Below are 19,404 nucleotides of genomic sequence, written 5' to 3'. Positions count from 1 at the left end.
ATGTCAAAGTGTCCTTCTGCAAGACACAAAAGTCTCTCCAATTGCTCCTGACGGATCAGCTAGAGCCTTGCACTGTAGCTCTGCCGCCATAGGTGTGTGAGTTGGTGAATATGATCCAGTGTAAAACACTTAGAAACTGTGAGGTGATTAAGGTGCTATATAAGTGGGAACCATTTAGCAAATGTGTCCCTCTGATGTCCGAGGTGAACCCCACCTCTTGCCATTGCACCTCACCCCAATGACACTACTGTGGGATAAGTGGCATATATAATGACTGATTGGGTATTTGAACATATTTGAGTTCATTATTATGTGTAAACATTTAGGTAGGGAAGGGGGTGTTGCCATGGCAAGTGTTGCTTTTATATGAGATATCCTTCCTTTTCAATAAGATAACGTATTTTCTGCACTATAAGGCGCACCAGATTATAAGGCGCACCTTCAATGAATGGCCTATTTTAAAAAAAAAATCATATATATAAGGCGCATCACATTATAAGGCGCATAGAATAAAAGCTATGGTAGTGGCTGGGGTTTGTGTTATTCATCCAGTAAATGGAGCTGCGCTAAAGGGAATGTCAACAAAACAGTCAGATAAGTCAGACAAACTTATTGATAGAATACAAACCAACGTTCGGACACTCTGTTCTTTCCCAAAACAAGTTAGTGCATTCACAATACAGTACCGTACGTACCGGTAGCTCTTACCGGTATTTGCGCCGCCTTCAATGAAAACAATGCATTTCCAACTCCATTTGAGACAGATCAAAGCTTTTCATAAAACAAAAGCACCAAGAAGGACCGCCTCTAAATTCATTGATGTTAAGTTTGCGTCGTAAGGGTGTCTCTTGAAAGGAACCGTTTTGGGGTCTTCACACACACACACACACACACACACACACACACACACGGAAATGGAAATGCACGCTTCACGCAGTCATATATCCCAGCATGCACTGCGCGCTACTTCTTCTATGGTAGAGAATGGAGACGGCGGCTGCTTCCCGTTGTTGCAAGACCTCTTGCGGCTCAGTATTGATCCATATACAAGGTGCATTGTGTTATAAGGCACACTGTCGGTTTTTGAGAAAGTTAAAGGCTTTTAGATGCACCTTATAGTGCGGAAAATACGGTACATTTGAAAGAATATATCTATGGCCATTTTTGCTTCAGCTTTTAAAAACAGACACCCATGCTTCAGCTGGCTTGGCAGTTGCACGCCTTGAGCTGGAACATGGTGCAACAGTGATGTCACATGGTCTGTGAGGAGCTGAGATTCATCTTGTACCCTGAAAATTTAATAGTATGCAATCTAGGCCTCTAGACCATATGTGTCAAACTCTGGCCCGCGGGCTAAATTTGGCCCGTACTGTAATTATATTTGGCCCGCAAAGCCTTACCAAATGACTATTAGAGCTGGCCCGCCGGTATAGTCTACAGTGCATGTATCACTAATTCTACAAATCCCAGAATTTTCTGCTGGTGTTTTGGCATGAAAATCACAACAGGACACATAAACGCCCTCTCTTCTGTTGACAGTAGTCATAGCGACCTTATGCTAATACCCTAGTACTTAGGTAGAAAACAGGATTTTGCATGTGCGCAATATTAAGTTATATATTGTAAAGTATGTCTTGTATATTAAGCTATGCTTGTTCTATATTTAGTTTTCAAGCAAAACTTGTTTGTATCCATATGAAAAGGTTCATTGATATATCTGGAGGGAGGAAGATTTTTTTCAATAAATATCAATGTTGGCCCGCGACTGTCACAGTTTAGAATTTTGGCCCACTGTGCATTCAAAATCGACACGAAATCCAAGCTTTCAATGGATCGCTCCCTTATTATAATGTCATCAAGTTTGCAGCATTAAGAAATCTTGTAACTACTCACCATCGGACCACCTCATGGCATCGTCAAGATGCGGTGGGAGTCCTTTCCAAAGGGTGCTGTCTTTCGGATAGCCCAGATCCATACGTCTAAGGTGGTCATCATAGCGCCAATAGTGGTTGTCCTTGAAGAAGTAGGTTTTGTCATTGTGGAGCCACACGAAGGCTGCGTCCACACTTTCCATGGGCAGGCCAAAGTCACTGATCGGACGCGGATAACCCTCTTCTACATTATTATCTTTAAAAACCCAATACTTCAGACCTGGAAAGGAGTAAATGAAAAGAGTGATAACCGAGGCCGGGCATCAAGATTTATCTAGACAGATATCTAAAGCAACAAAGACAAATGAATAACTGATGGTAAGTGAGTTTAAGAATTAATCAAAGAAAGCTCCTCGGTTCACCTTTGAAAAAGACTATTTTGTGGTCACCAGGTCTTTCGTAGACGGCATCCACACTGTCCAGATTGGGTGGAAGACCTCTCCAGAAACGATGGATCTGAGCGGGACGAAGAGACACGAGGTGCTTCTCTCTTGTTAGCCGCCAAAAGTACTTCCCTGGAATGAAAAGAAAGAATGACAGCACATAAGGTATCTTTCTTTTTGTACAATATCAGGTAGAAAAATGATATTCTTTCAAAGCGGTGCTTTTGGAGATATGCGTGTCAGTAAGGAGCCTTTCACAGGTCTCGGCCATTCGTCACAATAACATCCGTGACACTGATACCTTTGATTTCTCTATAAACATTATAACGTAACTGGCAAAATCTTGGACACTTGGTGAGTAATCGCAAAGAGCAAAAACAAACAAAAAATATCATTTCAAAGTAAAGCAGTTAATAGGGTCAGACTGATAGTGTGAGCCCACCAGCAGCCTTTTTGTTTAGACTGTAAAATATGTGATGGTGTGTGAGACGAGCCCCGGGTGCAACACATGACATAGTTTTCTATTGATTGCTAAAAGCCACCAATCTGCTCTTAGCTCAGTACCCTGTCCCCTTGCTCTTTTAATTCATCTCTTCTCCATTCACCTGCTTCTCCCTCTTGTCTCTCACTATCTTTGGCTATTCATCTGTCAGCGTGTTTCTCTTGTACGCTCTTCCCCTTTTAGGGGCTGAATACCTTTGAAAAAGAAAGCCTCCCCTCGTATTTGGGCCACTGCATCAAAGTGATTGGTGCATCTGTCCGGGGCATCTCGTACCAGCCTAAGAGTGATGGAGATGAAAGGGGACAAGGAGAGAGAAGGCGGGTAAAGAATCAGAAAAAAAAAAAAAAAGAGGTTGGCAGAAATAGCATTCTTTCTTAATCTAGAAAAAAAAATGCAATTACTGAATGCAAAAATACAACAACAACGCTGTTAATCCGATTTGTTGGTGTTCACGCGCACATAGACATACATACACGCACACCGGAGAATGTGGTAATTACGATTAACCACCGAGAAAAGTCTTGCGCTTGACCACATGAACTTCTTAATTCGGTTTAGGTACACCATCATGCCATAATAGTAAGGGCGATCGATGAATTTCTCCGCGGGGATGTTAAGTGATTTAAAACACCAACGTGGTCTGCTTGCCAATGACCGAGCCGTCGGCACCACAGGGCCGCGACTGTGACCGAGGGGCTCCTCAGCCTTTGTATGGTCAACAATGATCTCCATTCATGACTCTGTCGACACGACGTCGCTACCTAGCGGCCGTTGCTCGTGACCCCTGTCAAGTATGATCCAGATATATGTCATATAAATTCCCGAAAGGGGAGTGGGGTTAGTGATAACGGCAAGAAAAGGGTCATAGTCGTGATAAAAAAAATGCATTTTATTTTGATGCTGCTGAGTTTCGAACAGGAAACGCAATCCCGGAATCGAGACGGAGAAAAGACGGTTGATGTACTAATGTTTAAATGTGGAGTTTACATGTCGTCCCTGTTCCCCTATTGGTTCTTTCCGTGCACTCCTGCTTTCCTTCGACCGGCCAGAGAACACGCTGTTGGTTAATAGAAGATATTAAACCGTCCATAGGAATTACCGGTGATTTCATGACCTATGCTATTTCACCCTTTAGCCAATCTTTACTTTTTAAGTTCCCCAAAGGGTTCAAATGGTACAATTTAAGGCTTGTTTGTTTTTTTTTTTTTTTATCTGGAAAACGGGCATTTATCTCCCTCTCTGCTCCGACATCTTTACTGAGGCAAAAGGGAAAATATAAGCCTGGGGAAACTTTGGAAGAAAAAAAAAAAAAAAAATCAAATCAGCAAGTGTATGCGTGTGTGTTTGAAAGAGTTAGAAAAGCACAGACAAGAGAAACGATGGGATGGAGCGTAATGGGGGGGGGGGGAGTTGATGTAAAACTATTTTATGTGTTTCACAACCAGAATTGTCGAGCTCTTCGGGCTGCACTAAAAAACTGAGACACTGAATTTTGTACTTACAACACCGTAGATCTGTTTTCAGGAAGATCTAACAGGATAGGAGCTTCTGCTGTCTGGGAGGGGCTGCCTGGTTGGGTGGTGTGGGACACGCTGTCTCTGACACCTGAGTACAACATGGGATTGAATCAATCTATGTAGTTAATCAGACACATTAGAAACAAATTATGTACTCACAGCTTAATGAATGAATTACCCGATTCTAAATTTAGCGGTGGACAATTATGATAAATGGTTGGGAAGATCACGAACTGCGTAATTGTATTCAAGAAACGATGATCTAATTACATAACATTTGGGAAGAATAGCACCTTTTTTTTGTGATTTTTTTTTGGAATGTTAAACAGAATGAATCATGTCAAAGGTGTGAATGATTTTTTTTTTGATATAAACATCCATGTGACATAAGTACAACATGACATATCATGTAAGAAATTCTACTTCCTGTCTCTTTGGGCTTTCATTAACTGACTTTTTTTTTATATAAACATCTATGTGACATAAGTACAACATGATATATCATGTATGAAATCCTACTTCCTGTCTCTTTGGGCTTTTATTAAACTGACTTTTTTTATATAAACATCTATGTGACATAAGTACAACATGATATATCATGTATGAAATTCTACTTCCTGTCTCTTTGGGCTTTTAATTAACTGACTTTTTTTTATATAAACATCTATGTGACATAAGTACAACATGATATATCATGTTTGAAATTCTACTTCCTGTCTCTGGGCTTTTATTAAACTGACTTCTGTTCATTACCCATCCCCTTCCCAGCACTTTGCTATTACAATCGCGATCATTATTCTCCCCTCGACACATCACTGCACTCTTTATCAGCAGATGGCCTGATAAGGTCATATTCCATAAAGAGGTCCAATTAACTTCATCCATGTTTTCATTAATCAATAAAGTTGCACTCTGCAGCACAGTCTCTCTCTCCGTCCTGCATAGACGGGCTCACAGAACGGCGGGTGGATTAACGGACGCACCGTAGAGCTGCCAGACGCGGACCTTGTCCTCATAGGGCAAGTCATATTTCAGGGGGTCTCCTACAGGACCCTGGTAGTAGGGTCTCATGATGGATTCAATGGCTGAGGTGTGCACCAGGCCGATGGCGTGACCGAACTCGTGGACGGCGACCGCGAACAAGTCCATTCCGTGGGCGTCTGAAGCGGACAGAAAAAGAAGGGATGAAGATGGATACAGCAAGACGGAGATAGAGAAACAGCATATTGTTTAAGGATGACATCGTTCCAAGTGCTTGGTTTATCCTTTTAATTATATTTGCTGTGTTTGGATACCGGCTTGACGTAAACTCGACATATTTCAGACAATTAACCCTCATATTATGTTAAGGGTCAATTTGACCCATTTCACCCATCGACCCAATGGGTCAAATTGACCCTTAACATAATATGAGGGTTAAGCTTATTTTTGCTCATGTCAATTAACTAAAATAATCCTTTATTTTGTCACATTCAGTTATACATGCAGCAAAACTACATTTAACCCATCGTGGGGAATAATCAGGGATTCTGCTTTGAAAGGCTGGGAGGAGCTCAGGAATTGATCCATAACTTTTTTTTTTTTTTTTTTTATAATATCTGAACCGTACCCTTAGAACTAACGTTACTGATTTAGTGTGTAAATCATTAATACAGAAAAAAAAAAAAAAAAAAAAAAAAAGACATGATGCAAAGGGAGTCAAGCTGAAACACACGCGGCTTCAAGTTTTATGACGTTTGTGGGGCAAACACCAAACCCGCTTACGTGTTTACCCCCTTTGTGAGTGATCTCTACAGGTTATAAGTTGAGAGACATAAAAAGGCGGCTTTGGTGGCCGGGAGGACTGTTGGGCATGTGGTGCAGTGAGATAAATATGGTAATACGGCCTGAGCCCTTGGGCTGCCAGTCAAAACCTAAGTGCGGAAAGACACCTCAAGCGGCTGCAGGCTATTGAAGCATATTTCCCTCCGTGTTCGACTAAAAAGGAAAAGGCAAACCCTCCAAAAACCTCCTTGTCTGGCTTCACCGAGCAAGACAAAACCTGGGGTTTAGAGATTTAGATTTGTAAAATTGAGAGCACCAGTGTGTTGAGCCAAGCTAGCAGAGAAATTCCTGCGAGGAAGTGCTCGGTTCTTTTTGTTAACTCTATGCGTCTTTGACTCGGGTTCCCGCGGCGTGTTCTGTCGGACGACGAAAGGTCGTCCGGGTGACGCGCGCTCGTGCTTACAGCACCCGGGACAAATAGGAGGCAAATGTCAAATCTTCATAACCGCGCGATGCGACGAGGATGCGGATAACAAAAACGGGATCGGGGGGAGGAGAGCCGGGATCCGGGGCAAAATGATGCACCGTGTAATTGTATTTACACTCTATTCGAGGTTCACAGAAAATACCTCACGCCCGCAGACAGAATCAGACCTGTGAGATTTAGGCTAAATGAATGAAATTAAATGAGAGGAAGGGAAGAGACGGAGCAGGGCGAGAGGAAGACAAATAAGGTAGAGAGCTAATAACCGCGCATGGAAAATAGCGCTGGCACGCGGCCCGAGTCGCCTATGGCTATCCCTTTTTAGGTTGTATTGAAATATTGCGAACTTGAGCCACTTACTGGAGAATTAGGCTTTTGCCGAGGGTATTTACTGGAGAAAACTGCCTGGATGAAACAGCATATTTGTTAGTGTGTGAAGGAGTAGAATCCAAAGTCTAGATCTAGATAAAGGGATTCCAGAAAAGAGAAATAAAAAGGACTGGGAACATTTTAGAGGAAAAAACAAACCTGATATGAGTGAAGCTGTTCAGCTACACAATCAATGGAAAGTCAAGAATTGTGTTTTACACGTTATAGTAATATGAAGTCTCAGATTCCACAAGAATTTAGGGAAAACATCAATCTCAGTTGACATCCTTATTGGAGGAAAAACGTCAAGATCCCCTTATATGTATTTACTTATTTAATCTTCATCCATCGCTGAACCTTATATTCGGCTCCAACTGGAAGCTTATATTTGGCGCCTGCGTTGCCTGAGTGGCAGCACTTCTCATCTGTGCCACGTTAATTAAAGCCTTCATTTTATTTTCACGGTCCAGTTGAGCTCGCACAGTAAGCCCTTAAATGTGACGGGGGCTGATCATGACAAGAATATCCCTGGATAGAGATCATCCAGTACGGCAAAGTTCACTTCTGGAGAAATCAATCCGTGCTCGAAGCAACCAATGACTTATGTGACATATTTGCCGGAGGGATGATAATGTAGGTGCTTTTCTATTCAGAAGCCAAATAATTGTGTCAAAGGGCTATTATCAGTTAACTCTGGCACTAATGTACAAGTAATGACAATAATAAAAACAACAACAACAACAACAACAATAATAATGATAGTAATGATAATAATAATGATAATGATAATAATGTATGAAACATGTACATGATACAAGTATTTTTGTATTCATGTTGATCATTTTTAAATCCTGTCCCATGGAGTATTTTCGGAAAATGTTGAAACTGATGAGAGGGAATTAAAAAGATAGAATGGAGTTTACCTTATATACACTAAATTTAATGAATTGGAAACTATAACATGGTAAGTTACACAGCCTCAGAGTCAAAGATTGAACATAGGGCCTGATCATTACTGCTTCCACAGATAATATTCACAAGAAAATGTGCTTGTTGTACACAATTAAAATGTTCTTTTAATGATATAACTATTTCCAAGGAGCTTGCATGAGACAAAATCCGACCGGGAGTGTGACATGCCCACAGACGTGTTCCAGGACGGAGCTATTGTGTCTGACGAAATAATACATTAAAAGGACTGGAAATCTACTTCGGGTCCTTCTGTGAATATCTAATGAGCGCAATTACAGAAACGACAGGACATCTGGAATTGTCACATCACTGGCTGTATATAATTGAAAAGTCAAATAATTTAAGATACTTTTGTGGTTTCAAATGGCGAGAAATGGCAGTACATCAAGCAATATACTTCTCAAGTGCATTATTGTTTTACTAGAGTGTACACAACACAATACACACACACAACACAAATATAACACAATACAAATATAATTAGTTGAACTTGAAGCCCAAAAGCTTTTCATTTTCATGAATTCTTAATCGGATATAAAAGTATTATGCAAATACACCGTTGTGAAGTAATAGAATGCAATATAATGTAATATAATGTAAGGTTAGGTCCATTCAGTATTGATTTTAACCACAACGTGAACGTAGCTCTCAAAGTTATTTCAACTCAAGTCACTGGATGGCACTGTCGGGTCACAGCCGTGATATTTCACCGAGCGCATTCGGGATCCGCTTCCTGTTTATCATGTGGACAACATGTAGGCCACCAAGGGCTGTTCTGACACACGTTGTGTAAATTACTGAGTAAATACACAGTTTCTTGTAAAACATCACAAAAAAAAAAGAAGGACAAATAACTATATGTTGGGATTCTTACATTAAAGGTAAGACCTTTGAGTTTGGCTTCTCAAGCTAGTGATTGCAAGTTGGCATTAAATTAGTGTTTAAGGTCATTTAAATAAGTTCAATTTTATATGAAATAAAGGACATATCAAGCATATCTTGTGATTTTGGTAAAAGTTAAATCTAAGTATTTTTTTTTTTAAATCATTTAGTGTGGTCTGTCAGTAACCACAGCTATTTTTAGGCAGTACTTTATCTATATGACTATATTTAATTTTCCTCAAATATTTTTTTTTGTATTTTAAACACATTCTTAATTCCTGGCTAGAGATTATCCAACCACATGGTTGAATCTAAATTTTAAAAGACGGGAGAACCGATTAAGTTAACCGTTCCCTTGTGATGTCTAATTCCACGGGCTGATATTCATACTCATAACTCTTTCATTAATGATTAGAGCAGATTTAAGAACTTACACTGGTCAAAATATACACCTTATGCATTCTGAATTTAACTTGAAATCACGGGTGTTTAACCCGTTGCTTTATAGTTTTTAGGATTTGATGAGTATACAGGACTGTCTCAGAAAATTTGAATATCGTGATAAAGTTTTTATCTTCTGTCATGCAATTACAAAAACAAAAATGTCATACATTCTGGATTCATTACAAATCTACTGAAGTATTGCAAACCTTTTATTATCTTACTATTGCTGTTTATGGCTTACATCTTAAGAAAACAAAAAAATTCTATCCCAAAATATTAGAATATCATGAAGAAGTACTTTTTTTTTAAAATTGCATTACAGAAGATAAAGAACTTTATCACAATATTCCAATTTTCTGAGACAGTCCTGTAGTATTGTCACCATCCACAACACTGTGGTAAGGCCAAGCACAACTGTGAGAAACCTGGGTGTTGTCCTAGACATTCATTCTCAGCGAACGTCGCAACAGTTGGACGTTCCTGCAGATTCCTCCTCTACAACATCAGGAAAATTTGCAGATTCCTCTCGGAGGATAAGGCACAGATACTCATCCGGGGTCTGGTCATCTCTCGTCTGGACGACTGCAACGCCCTCCTTGCCGGTGCCCCTGCGGTGACTATCAGGTCTCTGGAGCTTATTCAAAAAGCGGCAGCCCGCCTGGTGTTCAACCGTCCCAAATTCTCCCACACAACTCCCCTTCTTATATCCCTACACTGGCTCCCGGTAGCCGTCCGCATCAAGTTCAAGACCCTGGTGCTCGCCTACCAGGCAGCGAATGGGACAACCCCATCTTATCTCCAGGTTATGGTCAAGCCACATGTCCCAACCCGACCCCTCCGATCTGCCAACTCTGGGTGACCGTCCACCCCATCCCTCCGAGCTCCCGATCGAACCGGTCTCGGCTCTTCTCTGTCTTGGCTCCTCGGTGGTAGAACCAACTCCATAAAAAGAACAGCGGGGTCACTGCCCATTTTTTGCCGTAAGCTGAAAACATACCTCTTCACCAAGCACTACCCTACTAATCGCACTTAGCGCCCAACCCCCCGAAAAACAAAACGAAACAAAACAAAAAACGAAGAAATGAATGTATGTATGTATATGGTTCTGAGATGGCTATTTGGTAGCGTGGTCACTTCTTACTTCCGACGACTGGTACTTAAGATCTTCGGTGACTGAATTGCACTTTTTGTAAATCCCTTTGGATAAAAGTGTCTACCAAATGACTGTAATGTAATGTAAATGTATTGTAATGTAATTGTATATATTTTTTGTCAGATAGGGTCAAATGTTTGATAAACTAATCTTCTATAATCAAACACACTCCACAGCACAAACACTGGTTTTACTTTGACTGATTCTCAATTAAACGAGGCTTTGGCAGCTCGTAGGGCGATGATGAAAACGACCAATGAAAGCATCAACAGAGCCGTATTAATGAATGTTCAGTCTTGAGTGAATGAATGAAGTAACCTTGAAAGCAGGAAGACCCAAGATAAGATGATTCACAGCCAGCAAAATTAATCTTGTCAACCTTTTTCACATTGAAGGCTGCCTCATATCAGGTCATTAACTACTTTATGGCAGGAAAACAATTTGAGCTTTTGAGAAATTAACAGGCAAATGACAAGCACAGACCTTGGACCCACCCCTGCAGGTTAAGTCTAGCCTTTGTCTACGCCGATGATGCTGTTAATAACTTCTTGCTTTGTACTTCGAGCCGTCCCTCGACGTATGGTTTAACAGAAGGTACTGAATGGAAGTGAACAAAGGTCAGGGCGTCCAACTTTTTACAAGCTAAATAAAAGCCCTGAATCCATGATGGCTACAAATCTGGACAACAATGACGAGCAAAGGGTGCTTTGCTCATGAAGGGTTATGAGGTTTATATGAAACTTTAAAAAAAGTGAGCGTTATTGCATTATATGGAAAGTTTGCTGCAAACTAAAAAGGTGAGAGCAGGGAAAAGAGAATCATACCGCGGGTTTCCAATGGACACAGTGGTCACTTTATCAGCAGGGCGGCCTTCAATCCCAAAATGATGCATTTGCTTTTTTTTTTTTCATGCTACTTTCTTCACTTTGGAACACAAGGTAGTGGTAGAGGTAGTGTTAAACACAACGTCATACATGAACAGAAAATTAAAATGACTACCATTTAGGTTTATTTCTACATCTATTACTTTCTCATTAACATATTTCAATGTGGCTGCCATCACAGAGAAAACTTCGCTTGCCTCTTTGTCATATTATTTTGTGTGCCGATACTGGCCGGCAGTCAGCATAAGAGTTTTTCCCCGCGGGGAATTGCATCCTTCTCTTTGGTAATTTTCTACAACACTTTTAGCAGCTGTGCCACTTCCATAGGCTATTGCTCACTTTAATGACATAATAACAGAAACACCATTGAGCTGATTGATTCAAAAGGAGAAGAACGTCATTAATGCCTCACATTGCCTTGAATACAAAGAATCGGTTCGCTCCGAAATCGCAAATGTATTAAAAGTTTTGAAGACATTCTGTCAAAGACAGGCCGAGGTCTGGTGAAATTGGAGTCCTGGCACATGACTTTTCACCCAAGTAATTTATTGAAAGTAGAAAGACTGGTAGTAATTTACAAAAGCGGTAACCCTTCCCGTGGAAGATGGCGAGCAGCTTTTACCGAGCAACGAGAGATGAATATTCCGGTGACCATTTTTGCCTTCGTCCCTGGTAATTTTCTGACGATGATTAAAAAGCACTCACTCGTGAGTTCGGCTCCTCTTCCTTTCCAAAACAAAACAAATGAAGTTTTTGTGGTTAAAGCAACCGAATCAAGATTGCTTGTTTATTCGTGGCACTCGCTTGGACTGTCTGGCTTTAAGGGAAAATTACATTCCGGGAAGTCTTACGGCTACTGTCGATAAAATGTGAATTAAGCAATGAGTCATTGGTTGGCTGTTCATCGCTGTCATCCGGGAGGGCTCACTTTTGACAGTCAAAGCAATGCCGTTGAAGTCTGACTCCGATTCAAGATAAAGCACGGCGGGCGACTTCTCTCATCGAGCACCTGCATCGAAATAAACACCGAGGAAATATCGAGACAGAGGCTGGGGAAAGCCCCGTGAGCTAATAGTATAGTTTGAGTTTTTTGGCCCATTTCTGTGTCATTAGTAAACTTCAGCGCTCTTTGCCATGCCAGCTACTCTTCTTTTAGCAACACTTGCCTTGGAGAGCTTTCTGTTCAAAAAGGATCTGAGATGCTTGTTGCTTTGTTAAGGTGTGGCTCTTGACACGAACAAATGTATACACTGGGGTTGACAAATATATTGGAATTTGTATGATTTTTGAGACCGATAGCTACGATCAAATGGCTATCTTCTTTCCTTAGTTTCTGTTCCCTTTTGGCAGTGGTCCCCAAACTACGGCCCGGGGGCCGGATACGGCCCGCCACCACATTTTGCCCGGCCCCCAAACAATAGCATGATTTTATAATCATAATGCAAATAATAATACAAATACAATCATAATGAAATTACTGGGATAAAATCCATTCTACAACCACGCAGGTAGTGAAATGTGCTGTGTTGGTATCAGTTTGGGTTCATTGCCTGCTTGCTTTCTGCTTTTTACAGTGAATTTGATATAAGAGAGCTGCAAACAGTATTGTCTACAAGAAACTTAATGTTCTTTTTTTCTGTGAAAAACTTGAAAAGGGTTATTTGGTTATTATTTTTTTCATTAATAATGTCATCATTTATTTTCAGATTTTTTTTTCCTGTCAAGATCCCAGAAAGAGTTCATTTTTGGTTATGTGTGGCTTTCTGGAACACAATAAATGTTTACGTTTAGACGCCTCTGCCATCGTCACACTTTTTTTCACATACTGGCCCGCCCTCCCGTCAGAGAAGGGAAGTTACTTGGCCCTCGCAGGAAAAAAAGTTTGGGAACCCCTGCCTCAAGGGCCAATCATCTGCCTCCATCTAACCCTCTACTCTCACACCAACTAACATCACATCCGCCGTCACTCCATTCCACGTCCTGCTCAACCACACTTCGGTTCCAAGACAACCCAAACCACGCTGCCCCTTTACTCATCTTTATGTCCTGTATTGTTAAATTTGCTGCTGTGCTATGCCTCCATCTTACCCTCTCCTTTTCTCTCACACCCACTTACTTAATGTCCTTTTCCACTCCATCCATAAATCTCCTCTTCAGTCGTCCTCTAGACCTCCCGCCTGGCAGCTCCAACCTCAGCATCCTTCACTCTCCCTCCTGCGCAAATGTCCAAACCATCTCACTCATTCCTGATCCCATCCATCCTCCTCGCTCCAAAAGAGAACCTGGGCATCTTCATCTCTGCTACCTCCAGCTCTGGCTCCTGTCTTTTCGCAAGTGCTACTGTATCTAATGGCGTGACCTAATTTATTCATTCAGCGGATTCCAAAAATGACTGATGCTGTAAGAACAGATCTGTAATGAGATTTGCCACACTGTAGCGCAGGAAAGAACAAGTTGGAAAAAAACAAAACAAAGAAAAAAAAAAAAAAGAGCCGCAAGTCATGTGAAAAATCAATGCCATGAAATAGATGTGCAAATGGAACAGGAAAAAAAAAGGAGAAAAACAAAACCTTATTGTTTTAAAAATAGACCTCTTCTCGAAATGTGTTTTCAGAAACACGTCTTGTGAATATAATTTTACACGAGATTAGGTTTTTGACACCCCGCTGTTTATGTTACTGTTTGAAATTTGTGAATGGACAGTTTGCGGAGTTGTTTATCCAATTAGCTGTTCCTCCTCGCACATGAAAATGGGCTCTTTTTGTTCCTTTTTTTTTTTATTTTTATACACCACATTCACAGAGAAACTGACTTTTGACATGAAAGCCCTTACAGTTGTATTCTTGTTTTATTGTGTAAATACATTCATTAATCTCTTAACACACCGCTTATGCCGGAACCAGGAGCGCTAACCATTGTGCCACAGTTAAGCCCGAGGAAAATAAAAAAATATGAAAATAAATGTTTTGAGTGGTGCAATTCGCAATCTGTTATATAGAAATTCATGTTAAGAACATATTATTATCTACAACTTTCAGTGTAATTTTGGAAGATCTCAAGAAAATCACATCAAACAGCTAAATATATTTGTTTTAAATCATCTGATCAGTGTATCCAAACAGTTCCACGGCTTGTATTCGTACGTAGACCACAGACATATGTTGACCATACAACAATTCAGAAGTCCAGCGAAGGCAAGTAAACCACTTACTTTATTTACATATATAAAACAGTAAATTATGCCGTTACCTGCATTAGCGTTAGGATGTTACTGATTCTTAAATCAGAAATAAATTATAAGCAAGATATCTTGTTTTTTAGATGATGATCATATGCAAAGTCAATATAAATCAACATGACACGGGACTACAGAAATGGAGTTATCATCGAGTAAATAAACTTTCTTTCGATCTTTCCTGATAGAAATACCTGAGACCAATGTGTATATAACCTAAATAATCATAACAGCCAAATAACTCCTGTCAGAAGAATGACTCCTGGAGAAGAAGTTGGGCGACACCACATAATAATGTGTACAAATATTTTGTTGTGTGGAGGTGTGGTGTGGGCAGAAAATCCCTGACAGTCAACAAATAAAAAAAAAATTCAAATAGTGATAGACTGAATCTATATTACATAATTTGTTCATGGTGGCTGTAGGGAATGCCAAAAACCCCTCACTGCCTTGATCACTCCTCAGCTTTCTTATACCCGATTATTTTGCAAGTCATATTCATAGTTCCGACAAATGAGCACGATGAATAAATATTCATTTTTAGAACCAAGAGGATTAAAACAGAGTCAGCAATCTGTCCGTGGCGGCAATGGAAGCTCATAATATATATATATATCTATCTATCTATATATACAGGACTGTCTCAGAACATTAGAATATTGTGATTAAGAATATTGTGATTAATGCAATTAAAAAAACAAAAATTACTTTTTCATGATATTCTAATATTTTGAGATAGGATTTTTGAGTTTTCTTAAGATGTAAGCCATAATCAGCAATATTAGAATAAATAAAAGGCTTGCAATATTTCTGTTGATTTGTAATGAATCCAGAATGTATGACATTTTTGTTTTTGTAATTGCATTACAGAAGATAAAGAACTTTATCACAATATTCAAATTTTCTGAGACAGTCCTGTATCTCTCTCTCTATATATAGATGTATATATATATTTTTTTTCATTCTTTGGTCCCAAAAACATCTTCGATAAAAACAAGCTCATGTGTCTCATCAATTCCTCTATGGTTAGATTTTGTTCACTCCGGTTTAAACTTTTCCCAATCATACACCTTTTATCACGTGGCCTTCACAGAAGCAGCCTCACTCACCTGGCGATCGAAATGTCCAGGCCTCATCATCGTCGAAGTGTGTGTCCCCTGCTGTGAATCTCTCACCGGGGAAAAAAGCGTGTGCCACGGTGCCCCCGGGGCCGTCGAAGGGATAGCCATCGTTGTGGTCGGCCTTGGTGAAGTCGATCTGAATGTCCGCATCGCTTCCCGCCACCTCGTGGAAGTTAAGCGGCGTGATGTCGCTCCAGACCTTCAGGGCGTAGTACATCAAGGCTCGGACCGTGTCCCTTCCGAGCGTGGCCGAATCCTTCGGGAAGGTCCTCACTCTGGAGGAAGAAAGGGCGAGCGGTAATGTAAAGCGTTCGCGACAACTTTTGCCGTCAGCTACATTTCGGACCTCTGATCCCCGTCTGAGCCGGAGCGGCAGCTGTTCCGGGGTCTAAGCTTGTAATCGCAGGTGACCTGTCAAAGTCAAACTTCTAAACACCTGCCACGGGGCATCAGATCCTTCTAATCGTTTGAATCAAGCCTCGTTTGACTGGTGAAATGTTAAGTGCTGAGTTCTTTTAATCTGCTTCATGCTATCTGTCTCTTTGTTTTTGTCCACTGTTGTTTAGGATTTGTTCATTTATATGTGCCATCCATTCATTTGTTTGTCTGTCTTAACTGCCCCATAAATCTTTCACGTCCTGCTGTACCTCTCAGTGCATTTTTCTTTTTTTCTCCCTTTCTCCTCTTCTACCCTATAAATGTTTCGCTTCTCCTCGTCCTCTATTCCCTTCGTAGAATTTTGCATCTCCCCTTCTAATATCTTAATTTTCCCCTCAAGAGGGCGTGTGATACATTACCTACTGTATACTTACAATATAATATACTTCTCATTTTCTACTGAATATTTAAAACCCAAGCTCAATAAACCTTTGCACCGTACGTACAATGAACTTTAGAATATTACCAGTTATCAGAGTTCAAATTCCAAATTGCTTGTACTTGAAAATAGAGTAATTGGTACTTAAAGCTGCAACTGAGTCACTGGCTGGGTCATTCTCATCTGACTTTGCAATTTGTCTCTGCTCTTTAAAGCATCTGAAACATTGCTTTTGCCCCGACGCCCTTTCTGTCGGTGGCCGCGGCAGTAGCAGGAACCACCGGCTGCAGTTTTCAAGAAAAAATAAAAAAACAAACAAAAAAAACAACTGAATTTCCTAACCAGCATCAGAGAAAATACTAGAAGTCAGTGACAATAATGGGGACTAAAACAGGACAAACCAAAAAAAAAAAAAAATTGGTTGTGTTATCAATGGGAGAGCGAACACAAAAACATGACCGCAAACAGCTGCTGAGAAACCACTCCATTTGAGAGATAAAAAAAAGGCACACTCTGGTATATATTTTATATATATATATGAACCTAGAAGTTAATGATATTCTAATGCTGACTTGTTTCTGCTCCTCCATTGTGGTTAAATATGCCACTTAAGTTTATTGAACTATCAATACCATTGCACTCATTGGGGTTAAGAAATATTTTGCTAGGTTAGAATGTTTTTAGAAAACTTTCCAGTGTTATGTTATCATAAGAGAGTATCAATGAAAGAAAAAGAAAAGTATAGAAGACAGTGGTTAGACCAGCGATGTTGTCCAGTTTAGTGACAATGGAAGCAAATTGGGCATTTTACTTGCATATAACCATTTTTTTAAGCATGCTGTTAACCTTCATTCATCCCACAATATCCCAGACATACAAGAATGAAAACCGCTAGAAAAGCTGTGCAAATATCAGAGACTACAAGAATGCTTTACCTGTATTTAGTTGACATTGTGGGTATATCTGGGTAAAAGAGCTGGAAAGTGATAAGGTGTAGAAGATGGCTGTGACACCAGTGATTTGTAAATGTTTAAAGATGGTAGCATTGGAGGGCGGATAAAAAGTTACGGGAAAGATAAGTTGAAGCTAGACTAGGGCAGAAGTAAGCATATGTATGGTTTCATGCTGCGAAGGAGTACCATGGAGTATTTTTTTTCAAATGTTGATTGAGAAGTACAGAGGGCACTGCATTTTGCTCTAGATCTAGAAAAATTACATGGCAGGGTCCCGAGAGAGGAGCCAGGTTAATGCACGAGGAAGGCTGGAGTGGCAGGGAAGTATGTTGGACCGGAACAGGATATGTACAGAGCTGAAATGCTAGTAAGGTGTGCCGTAGGTGTGAGAGAAGGTGGTGGTGGTGGGACTACATCGGGCACTATATCAGCCCCTTCTTGGGTAGAGGAAAGTGTCAGGGGTAATGTATGCTACAAAAGTATCAGCAAGAACGAAAAGGTCGGAAGATGGAGCTGAGAATAGTAGCGATGTCCGGTTAAAAGACAAGAGGAAGCCAGGAAGCAAGGGTGGGGGTAACAGAGAAGAGATATTTTGGAGATAAGGTTGAAGTGAGAGGGTCTGGACATGTATGTCTGACTCAAGAGGTTTATTGATGGAGTGAATAAGGATATAAAGTTAGCTGGTGTGAGAAAAGAAGATTATCATCACAATAATCAACTAGATGCATTTAAAACTACGAGTAGTTTTCCAATAAGACTCAGTGAGGAAGATGGTCATGTACGATTATCGCAACCACCTTGCCTGTTGTTTACCTGTGTCTATCAGTTTGCTGTATCTTTGGTAGGCAAACTTTTTGTTTCACACACAGGGAAACATAGTGGCAAAAAATTATATAGTATTACCAACTAAGATATTACAATCTGCAGACATTGTTATTGCGGACCTCATGTCAATCACAACTCCAGCAGCTCCAATATCTGGCATGTTTATTAAACCCCTGCAAAAAACAATGATAGCCACAATTTTGATGTTTTGTTTTTTTTTTTTTTTGAGAAAGAGGCTGCGTACATTTGATACATTAGGGGCTGAAAATTAAAAATAATCCTTTAAGTCTCCATCATCATCGCTATTTTGGCCGCTTTAGTTATTATATGGTTGTTTCTAGATAATGAATGTCATTAGAATGACTGCTTTTAGGGACCGCATGCATTTCACCGCAAGCATTTCAATGCACACGTGTTAAGATATTTTGGAAATAAGGTCAGAGAGGCGAGACTGAGATGGTTTGGTCATGTGTACAAAAGAGAGATAGTGAATATATTGCAAGAAGGACCAAAGACAAAATTTATGGAATGTCGTGAAAGAGGACATAAAGTCGGTGTGAGAGGAGGATACAGAGAATAGGGTTAGACGGAGGAGGTTATTCACTGTGGCGAGCCCTGAAAGGGGGCGGCCGAAATGAAAAGAAGAAGAGCGTTTCACTGCCAAGAGTGTTTCCCCGAAAGGTCAATGTCAACAGGTTGTCGAAAGGCACATGGGTAGGATCAACACTTCCAGCCTAAAGGAGAAATGAAGTCACCATTTCAAATTCAATCCCATAAATGTAAAAGTGAATCGTTAAAAAAAAAAAAAAAAAACACTTAGAAATATTACCGGATCTCATTTATGGTGGCGACACCTACACTTTTCTTTCTCTCAGATGGATTTATCCTTAAAAATTGTCTCAGCAAATCACATTTATTCAAAGCGCCTGGCTCGTCTGACCCCGGCTGCTGCATCACAGTTATCCAAGGTCAAAGTAAATAGTTGAACCTCAGCAGACAATTCACCTGTTTATTAGTCTGGATCCAGATGAACGAGAGCGGCTGATTATGAGTGTCTCTGTGTTTGTGTGTCAGAGAATATTGATGAGGGGAGAGCACCGGGGAGGCACAGGGGTTTGTTTTTGTGTGTAAGCATATATGAGCACACAATCCATTGTGTGGGTTGGCT

General features: G+C 40.4%; 1 protein-coding gene across 1 annotated transcript in view; it reads right to left on the bottom strand.

Annotated features, from left to right (window-relative positions):
* The window catches only part of mmp17a (matrix metallopeptidase 17a), a 116,576-nt gene that overhangs the window by 13,005 nt on the left and 84,167 nt on the right, over positions 1–19,404 (bottom strand). The window contains exons 4-9 of the mRNA XM_086152510.1: positions 15,630–15,916; positions 5,317–5,493; positions 4,319–4,421; positions 3,011–3,093; positions 2,294–2,446; positions 1,894–2,151 (exon numbers count right to left, since the gene is read on the bottom strand). Coding sequence (XP_086008636.1) covers positions 1,894–2,151; positions 2,294–2,446; positions 3,011–3,093; positions 4,319–4,421; positions 5,317–5,493; positions 15,630–15,916 — 1,061 coding nt within the window. The remainder of the gene's footprint in view (positions 1–1,893; positions 2,152–2,293; positions 2,447–3,010; positions 3,094–4,318; positions 4,422–5,316; positions 5,494–15,629; positions 15,917–19,404) is intronic.

The sequence above is a fragment of the Fistularia commersonii genome, chromosome 9, assembly GCF_037954325.1.
Source record: "Fistularia commersonii isolate RoL2024-O1a breed Wild chromosome 9, RoL_Fcom_v1.0, whole genome shotgun sequence".
NCBI lineage: Eukaryota > Metazoa > Chordata > Actinopteri > Syngnathiformes > Fistulariidae > Fistularia > Fistularia commersonii.
This window is presented reverse-complemented; position numbering and strand designations above follow the sequence as displayed.